Source organism: Amphibalanus amphitrite, unplaced genomic scaffold (genome assembly GCF_019059575.1).
Source record: "Amphibalanus amphitrite isolate SeventyFive unplaced genomic scaffold, NRLGWU_Aamphi_draft 000493F_arrow, whole genome shotgun sequence".
Taxonomy (NCBI): domain Eukaryota; kingdom Metazoa; phylum Arthropoda; class Thecostraca; order Balanomorpha; family Balanidae; genus Amphibalanus; species Amphibalanus amphitrite.
The window spans coordinates 310393-325655 of NW_024881987.1; the positions used below are offsets into that span (position 1 = coordinate 310393).

Below are 15263 nucleotides of genomic sequence, written 5' to 3' on the forward strand. Positions count from 1 at the left end.
AGTGGGGTAAGACGGGCACCTTAACTTTGGAGCCATTTTTCGGCCGGTTAGAAACATCATAGAAACGGGAAACTGGGTGAAAACCTTTTTCAGACATTTTACTTTCATTTGCCAGAAGATGAGACTTAGACCTGATTCAACAAATAAACTGCAGCTATTTTTGCAAAACCTTGCAAAAACCCGTCTTACCCCACCCCATGGGGTAAGACGGTCACATGGGTAGGGCAAGACGGCCAGCTTCTTTCACCGATCAGCGCAGCTCGCAACAAATGCCCGAGATTAGCCGCATTTATACAGTCGCTCGTTGGTCTCAAGTGCTTCGGAAATGGCAGTATACGAGATTCGTGCAGAAGGCGTATGCTCCTATATAGGCCCTAGTTCAGAAGCCATGTAGAACCGTTTTTCACATTCATTATTCGAGAATAAACTGTGCCGAAGGAATATTGCTAACATGTCTGTGAGTATCGGAATCGAACATATTCTTATTAGAAATGCTTCTTTTTTCCTACAGCAACAAAAATATTTTCACCATTACAGACCCATTGGGTTCATAGTTGCCCGTCTTACCCCAAACTCAATGTCAGAAGTTCAGCACGATTTTTCGCTGTGGACAATTTGATGCAGACAAAGCAAATCCGCCGTAAATGAACACTGTTGGCATATGAGTGTACCACAAGTGATTGCGAGTTTTTAACTCTATAGTGCTGTACACAAAAGCTTGCACAATACATTATGGATGTTTTCAATGAAATGAGTGTTTTAAAGAAATCAAAATAAAAGATTATCGACTGAACACAAATTCACCAGACTTGAATGGTGGTGTGTAGTGGGAAAGGCAATTCTGGTCCTAACTTTTCTTGCTCGTAGCGCTATTGGTTTGGTCTGCAGAAGGGGTGCCCGTCTTACCTACCCTGACCGTCTTACCCCACTTTCCCCTAAATATAACCTTTTACCTTTCTGGTCTCGCAATGTCGCTCGCACAAATTGTTCAGTACCGTCCAGATACCCGCTGGAAATGTCTTGCTTACTGATAAACAATGATCCGGTCGATGCGATGCTTGCCAAAACTTTGCAATAAACTTTTCTTCTCTCTGTTGATTCAAATATCAATACCTACAAATGATATTCGACAGTTTTTCTTTGATAATTATCGAAAAGGTGAAAATAAAAATCACTGTATTTGATGGTTGTGTAAGATTACAGGCTCCAATACCATATAAGTAATTTATCTGAAAGTGATTCTCCGTGTTATCATCGGTAAAATTTGACGTCACAACAAACCCGATCATTTTGAATGGCAAAAAGATCTCTTCATGCATATCTTATTTTTCCCTCCGCCCTCCTCAGGTGTTCTACTACTCGACCAACATATTCAGCGACGCTCAGTTGTCGCTGCAGAAGGCCAAGTACGCCACCATGGGCGTCGGCGTGGTGATGGTGCTGATGACAATCGTCTCGATCGCGCTGATCGAGCGCGAGGGCCGGCGCACGCTGCACCTCTGGGGCCTGGGCGGCATGTTCTTCTTCTCCGTGTTCATCACCATCTCGTTCCTGGTGAAGCAGATGATCTCGTGGATCGCCTACCTGGCCGTCATCTCCACGTTCGGCTTCGTCATCTTCTTCGCCGTGGGGCCCGGCTCCATTCCGTGGATGATCACCGCCGAGCTCTTCTCTCAGGGTGAGCCGAAACGGCATGCTCGTCCACTTTGTAGCGTATCAATCATATATGCTTGGTTCTGGTTTAACCCTCGCATGTGTGCGGCGTTTGCCAGCTTCTAATGTGTAGGGGGGGGGGGTCGGTTGGACCCCCCCCTTGCCGTTTGGCCCCTGATCGAGCTAGAGCTTCGCGGAAAAAAACGAGCGTGTTGCCCGTGACGAGAGGAAGCCGATGATACCCAATTTTAAGGTCCTAGGTCATTGGTTGACCTTCCAGGTCAGGTCAATGACCCAAAGTCGGGAAAATCGGGACCTGTTAGAAAGTCGTAAAGTGTGGCTGCTAAGGGGTTTTTCGGGGTGCTGATCACGAACATCGTGTTAGTTTTGATCACAGATGATGTCTTTAAGCATTTAGACCAGGTCGGGTCAGGTCAGGTCAGGTCAACCAGTATGCGTCGTGACGGGTATTCGTAGTACGTGTCAACCGCCTCTGACAGCTTCGTAACATGTTACGAAGGCACCAAAACTACTTCGTAAATGTTCAAATGGTTGCTAAATTCGAATTCAGCTCCAAAAACTAGCCTAGAAACATGTACAGCTCGAAAAAGTGAACCGAGGTCACCCGAGGTCACCAAAGGTCAATGACCTGACCTGACCTTCAGGTGACCTTGACACCCACCCTAATGCATGGAAGCAACATCAAATCACATGTTTAAACGTTTGAAACCACGAAAAGCTTCCAAACACGCGGCTAATACGAGCTGACATACGCAGAATCGCGATTCCGGCCAAACATGGTCTCGGAAAAGAGGTCACAGGTCAAAGGTCATTTGGGTCAGGGTCATGAAATTTTCAGGGTAGGTGTAAAATTGATCAATGTGAGGGTACTGAAAGTTTCGTCGCGATCGGCCGCTTTTTACGCGGGTTATTCGCGAAAAACCATGAGGTGGGTCCATCCGACCCCCCCCCCCCCTACACATGCGAGGGTTAAATATTCGTTTTAATTTCCTGCCGGCTGGAAATCTATAACGTTATGAGGTAGAGTGATATCGACAAATCCGAGCCGTTTTGTAACAGGTTATGTGCATTGACAGGTCAGTGTCAGCAGCGTTTGACACGGGCCGCACCCATTCCCAGGACCGCGTCCGGCGGCCATGAGTATAGCTGTGCTCATCAACTGGGTGTGCAACTTCCTGGTTGGCATCGCCTTCCTCCCGCTCAAGGTGAGAGCCGGAGTGAGACGTTTGTTCTTGTACATACCTCCGTCGTATGTAATGTCCTCAAAGCTCACCACTGGCTCAGGGCTCTGGTCCGACATGACATCGTTCTTTGGATGTGATAGCGTTTGGAGATGACCTCACGAAGAGTGGCTTGGATCTTTTCAGAATCTTCTAGAAGATTACACATTTCTTCCGTTCTCCATCCTTCTCGGTGTATTTTGGATCTTCACGTTCAAAAGCGTGCCGGAAACCAAGGGGAAGACATTTGAAGAGATTTCAGGCATTTTCAGACCTTCACAACTGTACGTATTATCTTGCTGGCCCTTTTTTGCAGATTGCTGTAACGGTTTTCACTCAACACTGACAGGTGTTTGAAGTAACACGCGGATGCACTTCATCATTAACAGCATTGTGTGATAAACTTTATTTATGCATCGTGAAGTCGAACGTTTGTAATAGTTTTTAACCGACCTAACACTTACTGACTACCCGTTGGTCAGCTTTGTCACTTGAACACACGATTTGTGTATCGACTGTATATGTGACCGACCCTGTTTGTGTGTGTGTGTCGGTGCCAGGCTGGCCGGCGGCTCGGAGCCTATGCTGGAAGACCACAACTATGGGTATGTAGCGCTGTGAGCACAGTGGTCACAGGGCACGCATCCATTCAACTCTGACCGACTCGTCACGTCATTCTTGTCGTTCGTGACATTTTTTTCTGTCAAGTATAGCAACATCTTCGTCTGTCATATTTCGACCGTTCCCCTCGACCAAAACAGCGCTCTACATCAAGTCAGGTAGTCGCACATTTGCACTCTAAGTTGGACTAGGAACATTCGGATGTTCAACGGCAATTTTGAAGGTCCATGCCTGATCATTACGGCCTTTGCTGTGGAAACGCTTTTATGTGCGGCATAATAACGCGGGCGGCATACTTCTATGACAAAACGCTTAGATGACTGAGCTAACTTACCATAAAGTTAATGAAAAAATAAAATAAAGTGTTTAAGCAAGCCACTGGATATTTTGCACATTCTACTCAGTCCCACCAAATGTGTGAGCAGGGTAAATACGCGACATTTCTGTCCCCGAGGTGGGCGGCTGAGCGGTGACGGTTGCCCGTTTCAGGAGCACAGTGAACTGTTTGAACGCTGTTGTGTACGACGAGCACCCGATGCTCGAGGCGGCCAGGTTCCACGGACAATGTAAGCGGCCCGACAGCGCTGCTCGCTGCTGCTCCGAACACCCGACGCCGGCCCCTCTCTGTTAGTCGTCTGTCTGTCTGTCTGCCTGTATGTCTGTCATCTCTGCGCGCGCTCTCTTCCCTCTCTTTCCACTTGTCTGTCGATCCTATTTCCATTGGCAGGTCTGCTATATGTATGTTCCCTGCCCTGTCCCCGCTCTCTGCACTCCCTTTCAAAGGATGGTTCTCCGGTCCCCACCCGTGTTTCGCTAGATGCTCTCCTTTCTTGATGTTGTGGTGTTTGCTTTGTTTGGTGTGGTGCTGGATGTAGTGTAGGGCATGACGATACTCCAGAGTCCAGTTACAAAAGTCTCATTGTGTTGCTAAGAACGAGCATCTTAGAATAGGTACACTACACGTACGTACACGTATGTACTTGGATACATTATCCATGGAACGTCCTAATGGGCTTTTATGCCTTAAAATTGTCATTCATTTTTTTCCGGGTTACATGTCAGGATTACTACAAATCGGCTCAAGAGACGATCTCATTTCAACTGTCGATGCCTGGTTTATGCATGTTTACTTCTTCAAAAAGATATACTTGTTAAAAACAGGCATTTTACACATGTACATATCACAGCTCTGCAGAGCTAGAGCATGGTAATTTACATTATCTATGTAAAACCATTAGCTAAAAACTGAGAAATTCTGAGTTTGTGGAAGCAATAGACGACTTAGCGTAGGAGACCCGTTTGGATGCACGCGACACGTTTGGACACAGCAGATTGCACGTCTTACACACCACAAGCTCGATGGACCGTTTAGCCCAGCCGGTGGCCGCATCGTGCAAGTGACATGGATGTTGTTGCCGCGTTCATTGTAATGGCGTTATTCGTGCTCTGTGTAATTGATTGATGTAAGACGCCAATATCAATATTTTATTTGTTTTGCGTGTGCGTGGTGGCTTGGAGTTAGTGCGTTTCTTTCGCCGTGCGTCGTTTTAGCTCCGCCTGCAAGTTGTATCGGTTTCTGTGGAAGACCATGGCCTGACAGTCTCAAGGCTATAGAAATACGTCTACTTCAACAGCTGATCCATAGAAATAAGTCTACTTCAACAGCTGATCCGAGTTGCTGGGCGCTGGCTGCAGTTTATTTCAGCTGCGTGTGACTTTGGAGAGGTTCAGCACATTCACGAAGTGTTCCGGTTTCCAGCTCCTTAATTTGGCGCAACAATGCAGCTCGTCTCCGCTCCTGTCCGCGTCAGCTTCCATCTGTGTTTAGTGTTCACGTTATGGTCACTTCATGTCCATCCATGTAGGTATCCTGCTCGAACAGTGCACGACGAACTTCGTTGCATTTACCAACTGTTCCAGTCCCCAGCGCGCTCGTTAACGGCGTTTCACATTTCTTACAAAGCACTGTTCCAGCGGTGTTCGGCTTCATTTCAACGCCGTTCATCGCGTTCCTTCTGTATCTATTTCAGCTCAGTCTATGATCACTTTCATCATCACTACTCATTTAGCCCCTTTTTAGGCCCGTCAATGCTCATCATCAGGATTATTCTTCCAGCTCCGGAAAACTATCATTATTTGCAGGTTTCTTGGTCGCTTCATGTTTCATCGCCAGCCCACCCTGTGCCATTTATCTCTTTACGCGTGTCTCATCGCTTTCGTGACGCTGATCCCGCTGGTGTGTCCGGTTGCAGCTCCGTCTGAGCGGTCCGAGAGTGAGCCGGAGCCGACGCCGCGCTGCACCAGCCTCCACACGTCGCTGGAGCGGCCGTCCCGGTACGGCGGCGCCTCGAGCGTGGCCGGCGGCGCCACGCCCACCCTGGGGCCGCGGCTGCTCGACCGGCGCAGCCTGGACCGGCTGGAGCGGCGCAGCCTGGATCAGCTCGACCGGCTGGAGCGGCTGCAGGGCCGGCCGGCCGGCGCGCCGCTGGCATGACCGACGCCCGGTGGTGGGCCCTCGCAGGACTCTCCGCGGCCGGCGCTCAGCGACGAGCGCACCAACAGCGAGTCGGAGAGCGTCAGCGGCCACGAGGAGCTGTGGCGGCCCAACCACCTGCTGGCTAGCGACGATACCAGCTCCTGAGCGGGCGCCGCCCGCCGGCCAGCCCCGCGGCGCCGCCGGCATGCGGCGCGGCTCCGGCGCCCCGCGCGGGCCACGGGTACGGGCCGACGGGCGCCGAGAGGGCGCCGCCGCGCCCCGCAGCAGCGGCGCCCTCGCACACTCGATAATCATAAGATGATGAAGCTCAATATTTCTAGCTGGCGAGGGCTTGGGTCTAGCGATTAGAGTAGCGCTGCTGTTAGCTGTAGATAGTTCTTACGATCCTCTTTGGCCTTTCTCACCAGTGAGGGTGTTGGCGGGGACGCCAGTCCTGTCAGCAGGTTCGCTCACTACACACCAGGTCGTTCATTGTTTGACAGCCTCTCAGTGACTCGACTGATGCTAAAACAGTACTGCACTGCCCAGACACCTTTACAGAAGCTTTGTCCCAGTGATTGTGACACCATCTTCCAAATGGTTCAACGATGGAGCTCGTGGCAGCGAGGCCGTATGTTTGTGTATGTGCGTGTGTGGATGCGCGCGAGTCCGGGCGTCCCAGAGCTGCGGGCGAGATGCAATGAATACGCTTACTCTGAACAGTTGTGTTGCAGCCCTGTAGACCGCCGCCTGCTAGATATGCGATCGAGTCGACGCTATTGGATGAGTGCGATAGCTGTGTGGAGTGCTAGCGGTATCGGACTGCGGGACGATGGGTTTGACGCCGGTGTTATGGGACGGTGGGTGAGACTCGGGCGTTACGGGACGAGTAGGGTGGGACGCCGGCGTTACGGGACAGCCGCCGACGTTCTGTGATGGTCCGTTCTGTTACCGAGCGCCCCGGACAGCCGCCGGCGTTCTGTGATGGTCAGATCTGTTACCGAGCGCGCTGGTCCGGTCGTGCTGTTGTTGATCTCTCCGCCGTCGCGGCTCTGAGCCGTTCCACGCCCCGCCGCGCGCCCTGCCCCGGACTGATGCGGCGGCGCGCGGCCGGCCAATGCTTTCATCGCCCCGGCGCGGCCGTGCGTCTCCGGTGGCCGTCCCCCGCGGACTGTCAACTGTCGTGTCGTCGTGTCGCCGTGCGAGTGTGAGAGCGGGGAGTGGGTGCGTCCGGGCGGGGCGGCCGGCGGCCGGTGCTCTGAGCGCCGTCCGCCGGCCAGCAGTCAGCAGTGCCGCGCCTGTTTTTATACCGATCCCTGTGCCAACAGCGGCCGGCCGCGGCCCGCCGGGCGGGCGCTCAGCGCCGCCCCACGGGCCAGCGCACTCGATGTAGGCTTCGTCTCGAGTGTCTCTCAACGCGTGTCAGGATGTAGTGAGAACGGTACCAGTGCAATAGAAGCTCCAAACGACGCTACCGCTGACGGATTTGGAATACGGCCCGGTGCTGACACTCTTATAACGCACACCCAAATATATCATCTGATCAACCGGAGTGTGTTCAGTGTTCACCAGGAGGGGCATCCGCATATCAGTATCTGAAGGAGTCAATTTAGGCTGCCGATTAGAGACCACAGTCTGGGTGGCCCTGGCCAGTGGCCACGGGTAATTCAGGTTTTCCAACACGCATCTGAACCGATACCGACATACAGCCGCACGTCATGGCCTGTTAAGAAATTAACGTTAGCTGATGCCCTGCCAGCAGAATGGTCCTCGATTGATTCCACTACGACTAAAGAAAGATCACTCTGGAGGTCAGTGTAAACCAGATCAAAAGTCATCAGCTTCATTCAAACAGCCCTCTTTGATAGGCAAAACATGGTGTATCCGTACCAGTCCAAGAGCGTCATATGCGTCGAGAGATGTGAGGTGTGACGTTGATGACTTCTGGTGGTCTGGTATAGCAATCAATGTGTCTCTCGTCCCTGTCAGATCCATTTACCCTTCCTCCCCTCCGCCTAATAGTCAGTTCAAGTTGCCCCACCCCCATCGTCACACACACGGTCTGTCGGCGGGCAGGGTGAGATGTATTGAGCTGTCCAACTGTCGGCCCGGCCACTGCCGGCCGACCGGCTGAGATCCCCACCGCTCAGATATGTCTGCGGCACCGGGCACCGCTCACAACGCCGCCGCTGCCCACACGCGCACACACTCGTATACACACATACACCAGCCGACCCCGGAGCACGACCTACGGTAGTCTCGTCTCGTCTACTTGGCTTGTCGGACGGCCTCCAGCACACACCCTACCGTCGAGGCTGCTCTGGCCGGCCCGCCGCAGGGCAGACTGGCCGGCCCACTGGACGGTCTACCGAAACACTACCGTTAATACACACTACCAAAGGAAGAGACAGCGCGAACGAGCGAGGCGCGCCCGCGGCGAAAACCACACCACTATTAGGCGAAGAACCTTGTACATAGGTCGTATTAAAACACCCACTATTTTCCCCTCTAAAAAAGCAAAAAAGTCTGACAGTGCCCGCGGTAAAATGGCGAGCCGGCAGTCTTTGGTTTGCCATAAATAGAACTGATGATGATAGACAACAAGGCCGTGGCCGGTGTCAGCTCCGGAGCTGCGGAGCGACACGCTTATGGTTGCGCGTAACGGCGGAGCAGTCCGCCAGGCAGGTACAGACACTCCTTATCCTTGGCTTTATGCGCGGGCTGTGAGGGAGGGCAGGAAAAAACGCGCCAGCCACGGCGGTGGCGCGCCCGGGAGCACATTGTGAGAGTTCGTGAATCAAGCACTAAGGCAGGACATACCTAACCTAGCCTGTCCACTGATGTGATGAGAGCTGTCAATTTCGGCCGGCCGTCGCCCGCCCGCGGCGGACGCGCGCATGGTGCCGCCGGCGCCGCGGGACCAGTCCAGGCCGGGCGCCGGACGTTGGCAGTAAGAGCGTACACTTCCCATCTCAGGCCATGGTGTGGTGTGCGGTCCCAGTCCGTGCGCCCGACTCGGGCCGGCCCCCGGCACCGGCGCCGCCCGCCGCGAGGCAGAAAGGTCACGGGCCGGTCACGGCCGAAACGGCCCTCCGGTGAACGGTAACTGTGGCTGGGTGAATGTGGCGTGATGAGTTGGCAGGGAGGTGCAAGGTGAATTTATCAGACGCCCTCGCGCACGGACGAGGAAAAATGGCATGGGACGTTGTTTGTGGACTATGTGCCTGTGCTACGCTGAGGAGTGATTAAGAGCTCGGATGGACACTGCCGAACCCAGGCAGAGCTCTCAGAGACCCGGAAGACAGATCTGAGCGACGCGGAAACGGGGGACGGAAACCGGAGAACGGACGCGCGCGTCGCGACGAAACACACCACCCCCTGGGCCAGACCGGACCGGAGCCGACCCGGCTCGCCGTCCTGCGCGGACGCGGGCTCGCACTCGGCACACTCGCACACCCGCGCGCCGCCGGCGGGACGGCCGCGCCGGCCGCCGCCGGGAATGGCGCCTCTGTCGGCGCGGCGCCGGCGCGCGCTCACTCGCAGACGCGGCGACGGACGGCGGCGGCGCGCTCAGGCGAAGTACATGACCTGGTTGGTGTCCTGGTGGACGGTGACGGCGCGCGCCATCGCAGACGGCGTGCGGTCGTCGGAGTTGCCGGACAGGTGAGAGCCCTCGCCAGAGCACGACGAGTGGTACGTCGGGTCGCTGAAATGGAAACATAAACAGGTTAGTAGGGGATTGACCAGGGGGAGCAAAGCATGTGCCATCACGCGCTGGAAGGGATGTCACGCAGCAGCCAAGTGATTTAATAATATCCGCTTCTGCGCTGCAGCTGCTGATCATGACTCCATTGTCCGTTGACACAAAAATGTTCGAAGAAGCAGGCTGTTACCCGCTTGCAGGTCGCAAAGACAACTAAAGCATGTAATGTTGTACCGTGACATTTTGAATGAGCCACTGATCAGTCCCTCATATCAACCCCCAGCTGCACTCCTACCCAGTCCAGCTGCCGCGAAAGTGCGGTGACTGACCTGTCGTGCTCCTTCTCCACCAGGTGGTAGCGCGCCCGGAAAGCCACCAGGTGGGCGTAGTAGGCCGGCGCCGGGATGCTGACCGAGCGCGTGCAGCGCACATACGTGTGGCACAGCTGGTAGGTCAGCTGCTGCAGCTCGTCGCTGTCGAACCGGTTGTCGTCCCACAGCACGTGGTAGTGGCTCGGACGAGAGGTGCCCTGGCGGAGACAGGGAGAGAGGCGGTCAGGGTGAGTTGGTAGCTTTACTAGCCATGGGATGGAAGCATTGTGATGTTAATTGCCAATGGTGACAGATTGCAATCATACCGGAACCAAGAACAAAAACAAGATAACAATAACAAGATATAATAACTAACTATAATAATAAGATTAGATAGCAAACAAGATATAAGCACTCGTTGGTTTCCGTCCCACTCCCGAGCTCTTTACATCATGTCTAATTCCAAGGTGCCAGAACAAAATGAGATATCCATGGCTACAACGTTTGCCTAAATGGCAGCGTTAAACAGCTCACGGAACCACTCTCATACAAATCCGCCCTCACAACCCGTCAGCCGACGTATGACCGGCCACGCACCTGGATGCCCTGGTGGGAGCAGAGATAGAAGTCGAACTCTGTCGGATGGGTGATATGAGAGTCCACAGTGGTGCCGGCCGGGATGTTGCCGCTCTTGCCGCTCTGCTCCTTCTTGTCGGAGCAGAAGAGGCGCGTGTGGTGGCGCTTCTGCACCACGATGAACGTGATGCCCGGCTTGTAGTCGAGCTCCAGCTTCATGCACGCCTCACGGATGGCAGTGAGCTCGTGCTGCAGCACCAGCTGGAACTGGCCCTCGGACACGCCGTCCCGGTACATGATAATGCGGTTCGGCTTGAAGCGGGTCGACTTGAAGAACTGCACCAGCAGCTCGCGCACCATGTAGCTCAGTTCCTGAATCACCTCCTGATAACGGCACACAGAGGTTGAGTCAGACTTTAACTGCTTGCAATAAATACAGGTTTTCACAGAGATCAGCGCAGCTCATTCGAAAACCACGACCAGATCTATAGGTAGTTAACAGTCAGGATTCCAAACGATGTTCGGATAGTTTGGACCAAACGGACGCAAGTTGGGTCTGGAGTAAAAGAAGCTATAACCCAGCCGCGAGCTGCAGTGTTCGATAGTCATTTATCCAATCTAAGAGCACGAAGCTGTCTGTGCTTCAGTCGCTAGTCCCGACTACCACCAACGTTACTCGCCTGGGCCACTGGACCGTCTGCGTCTCAAGCAGACCGCACCACCCGATACCGACAATACCGGGTCACTGTAATTGACCCGTCTGTGCTGCTGGACGGACCCCACGGCCCACTGCCACTTCCGTCTGTAACCTGACTGACCTGTCTGTGCTGCTGGACGCGGACGGTGGCCGCGTACCGCGACGGGTGGCCGTCCATGGAGCCCACCACAGCCGCGATCGACGGCTTCTTGTTGTCGCCGGCCGGCGGGTGCGTCACGTCGGCGCCCAGGAAGATCACCGGCTCATTGAACACCTGCCGGAGAACGAGGGACGGTTGGGTCAGATTGGGAGACAGCCGGACATGTCGTACGGTAAGCGACCGTCAGGGAACATTACAGGACTACCACCTAAACACGAGGCCAAATGAGGCTTAAAAAAACAAAAACAAAAAATATTTGAACTCTTCACCGAAGTAGATTATTTGTAGTCCGTCGAGTGCAGCTTTTCAGCCTCGTCCGCAGCTGCGGTTGCTCTTACCTTGGGTCGGATGCTGGGCACCAGGATGCTGTTGACGCCTCCCAGCTTGACGTTGATCTTGAGGCAGAGGTTGGAGAGCGTCTGCGGCGACGTCTTGTTGACGTTCTTGGCCTGCACACACTGCGTGGCCAGTCCAAGCACCGTGTCGCCCACTCTCTTCACCTCGGCTGCAGGGGCGGAGAGAAACCGTCAGCGGGCGCAGTCGATAAAAACATACTAGGCACAGGCGGAAGCCGACACGGAATGAGCAGAGATCACGTCTGGCTGCTGCCACAACATATTGTCCTTCCGTTAAAACACTGACAGAGCAGCAATCAGAGCCAGTTGATGACAGCACGTACCGTAGACGGGCGTCTTGCCGGGCAGCACCACCACCACCAGCTGCAGGCCCTGGAAGTTGGTCTTGAGGTAGCCAAACATGGGCTGCACCTGATCAGGACCCGTGGCATACTTGCAGAAACACGGCTGCGACAGAGCGAAAAACAGGGTTCGTGACATGGCTCTGCGCGGTGTTTTCTTAGACATTTGGCCTTGGTACCGGTTAATGACCGGTGGCGGTGTTCGACCTGTTTTGTTACATAATACGCCCAAAAGTGGTTGGCGAAGGCACAAGGACGGACGAAAAACGAGGAAATTCAACCGCCCACGCGATAAAACACAAACCGGTCGCCCCACGTCTTCAGAACCGCCCTGTCTCTGTAGGTCGCCAAATCCAATATCTCGTCCCGTGCCACTGCCCACTGTCCTATAATGGGCTTGAAGGCCTTAGAGCCCCTCTCCTTTCCTCTCCCATCCACTCCTCCCTCTCTCCCCTCGCTCCTCCCTCTCTCCCTCCGTTCCGCTTTTTCCTTCCTCCTCCTCCTCCCCTCACCTGTCCGATGATGGGCATGCCGGCGTCGGTGGAGATCTTCTGGAGCTGCTGGGTGAAGTTCCGCAGCGCGTTCTCGCTCACGGTCCGCTGAGGCGCGAAACAGGCGATGGCCCAGACGCGGATCTCGACGCCGCTGTAGAACTGCTTGCCGCGCATGTCCCAGACGCCGGCGTTCGGCACCGCCTGCTGCTTAGTCTGTGGAGAGTGGTAACAGTCGGCGAGTGTCACCCCATGCCTCAATCGCCTGCTGGTAATTCGCCGGTCTCCGGATAAAATGACCATTTAAGAGTCGCTGCACGCATAACACCGTTCAGCTGGCAGGCACAACAGATAATTTGCGAATTCTGAACTAATCCCAGACATTCTGCACCCCCTGCAGACAACCGGCCGATTTCCCGTATTAAACTCACCCGTCCGCCGTACTGGAGTCTCGGCGGCGGCAGTTATACACGGTCGATACCCTCCTGTTACAACTCCCCGGTCTCCCCATCCCGAACTCACCCGTCCGCCATACTGGAGTCTCGGCGGCGGCAGCACCCGGCCGCGCACGTCCATCATCTTCTGCTCGATGTTGAGCCCGAACTCCTGGACGTACGGGTCCGTGTTGAAGTCGGCCCACACCTTCCTGATAAGCGTGTTGATCTCGCGCTCGCGGTCGGGCGCCGAGCGCGCCGTCGCCTTGATCATGGTCGAGGTCTGCATGTCGGTCAGCTTCTTGATGCAGCGCTGGCCGGCCACGATGGTGCACACCTGCGGAGAGAAACGGACGCGTGAAAGAAACGCCGTGAGCCAGATGACCGCTCGCCAGATGGTACAGGTTGGGACACTCTAGGACCTCACACAGTGCAATTTATGAGCTAGAGTTGAGCAGAAAAGCACTCCGCACCATCCAAAGACCACAAAATATTGTAGAAACACCCACCACCACCACTCAGTACTCACCTCCAGCGGCAGGTAGGTGTGTTTGTGCTCCTGGCCGACCTGCAGACAGGGCAGGTGCGGGAAGCGCAGCTTCATCCGGTACTTGTCCAGGAAGTACTTGGCCACCGTGCACTCCACCGTCTGACCATTCTCCAGCTGCAGAGGGAACGACTGCATCTGCGCCGGCCGGCGGGTGACGTTGCACACGCGGTACTTGCGCCGCATCGAGCCGCAGTGCGTGATCTCGATCTTCAGGCCGCGGATCTCCTTGGTGAACTTGACGCGCTGAGAGTCAGTGAGCGGCTTCCGCTGTTCGCTGACCTCGCGGATGTCGAGAACCTCGCACATAAAGTCCACCACCGCCTGGGACTTGTAGAAGGCCGTGGCAGACACTGGAACGGGTCAGAGGCGGCGGTCAGAGATCAGGTAGGTCGCGATGGAGGGATGGACGAGCGGCAGTCTGCGTACTGCAGCGCACATACGGCAGCGGCGACGAAGCAAATATAGGGGTGAAAGACGTGGACGTCCCATGCCAAAAGCACTTCCACCCGAAGAGCGCTAAAAAATAGATGACCGGTGCAGACATAATAAAAGACATTTTATAAGTGCTCCAGAGTTACTGAAACAGACGTCCATCCGCTCCAGTTTTTAGTCATATAGCACACGTACGGCCCTCCAGGTATTTAGTGGTGGGTTGCCAACATCACAAAAGCGATCTGCATTGATGAATACGTTTAAAGGTAGTGTGCCACCTTCCAATGATTTCCCACTTTATTTTTCCTAGGATAAGAAGCTTCTGTTTTTACCTAATATCGCAAAAAAAAAATCAAAAATGGGCCTGGAATAGTGCCTTTTTCGCCTAAAAGTTTATCGGTTTTTCGATATGTATAACAACTGTAGTGGGCTGACCTGCAAACAGGCGTCGGCAACAATCGCGAATGCGGCGCACATGTGACAATAAGCAAAGGTCATTATAGAGTTACGACGTACGGGAATGAGTTATCAGCTGTCTAATCGTAGACAACACAATGTCGAACCTTAAACTGTAAGCCTGTATTGGTATTGTTTCTTTTATTTGGCTGCCGAACATTATTTAATATTTATGGTTTGAAATATGATTTTATGTAAAATAATTGATACGAAAAAGCCGTCTCTTAAGTTATGTCTCTTAACCCTCGCATGTGTAGGGGGGGGGGGGTCGGATGGACCCCCCACCCCCCACGGTTTTTCGCGAATAACTCGCGTAAAAAGCGGCCGATCGCGACGAAACTTTCAGTACCCTCGCATTGATCAATTTGACACCTACCCTGAAAATTTCATGACCCTGACCCAAATGACCTTTGACCTGTGACCTCTTTTCCGAGACCATGTTTGGCCAGAATCGCGATTCGGCGTACGGCTCTCCAGTAAAAGTCTTGTTGGTTTTGCTTTTCCGGACATATCTGGTCCTATATAATGTTTAAATGCATAAGTATCAACCCAGATTATGTGTATGCACATTTACCACGAGACTGTGAAATTTCATCGTTGTATGCCAAATACTTTCCGAAATATCCACCAAAAACCTCATTTTCTGCCGTTTGGGGTATTCTGGCCGCAATCTTCCTGGGATCGCCTATGACATCCATGGTGCCACCTAGCGAGAGGGACGCGGAAACACAGAATCATGAATGAATCGAGCGCATAGTAAACGGT

General features: G+C 53.8%; 2 protein-coding genes across 8 annotated transcripts in view; one reads left to right on the top strand and one right to left on the bottom strand.

Annotated features, from left to right (window-relative positions):
* LOC122392618 (glucose transporter type 1-like) overlaps positions 1 to 6182 on the top strand; it is a 33260-nt gene extending 27078 nt beyond the window's left edge. Inside the window, exons 16-21 of one of the 4 annotated variants that reach the window (XM_043387671.1) lie at positions 1348 to 1678; positions 2794 to 2879; positions 3042 to 3178; positions 3455 to 3499; positions 4005 to 4081; positions 5768 to 6181. In XM_043387671.1, the coding sequence (XP_043243606.1) occupies positions 1348 to 1678; positions 2794 to 2879; positions 3042 to 3178; positions 3455 to 3499; positions 4005 to 4081; positions 5768 to 6009 (918 nt within the window). In that variant the 3' untranslated portion in view covers positions 6010 to 6181. Of the gene's footprint in view, positions 1 to 1347; positions 1679 to 2793; positions 2880 to 3041; positions 3179 to 3454; positions 3500 to 4004; positions 4142 to 5767 lie in introns of all 4 variants that reach the window. The other 3 variants (XM_043387674.1, XM_043387672.1, XM_043387673.1) reach the window with 3 other exon arrangements.
* A 1872-nt stretch (positions 6183 to 8054) lies between these two features.
* Positions 8055 to 15263, bottom strand: part of LOC122392596 (protein argonaute-2-like) — a 32525-nt gene continuing 25316 nt past the window's right edge. For 3 of the 4 annotated variants that reach the window (XM_043387646.1, XM_043387648.1, XM_043387649.1), the window contains 9 exons: positions 13590 to 13960; positions 13149 to 13397; positions 12648 to 12842; positions 12118 to 12241; positions 11777 to 11943; positions 11400 to 11552; positions 10603 to 10965; positions 10024 to 10223; positions 8055 to 9697 (listed from right to left, as the gene is read on the bottom strand). In XM_043387646.1, coding sequence (XP_043243581.1) covers positions 9562 to 9697; positions 10024 to 10223; positions 10603 to 10965; positions 11400 to 11552; positions 11777 to 11943; positions 12118 to 12241; positions 12648 to 12842; positions 13149 to 13397; positions 13590 to 13960 — 1958 coding nt within the window. In that variant the 3' untranslated portion in view covers positions 8055 to 9561. Of the gene's footprint in view, positions 9698 to 10023; positions 10224 to 10602; positions 10966 to 11399; positions 11553 to 11776; positions 11944 to 12117; positions 12242 to 12647; positions 12843 to 13057; positions 13091 to 13148; positions 13398 to 13589; positions 13961 to 15263 lie in introns of all 4 variants that reach the window. The other variant, XM_043387647.1, reaches the window with a different exon arrangement.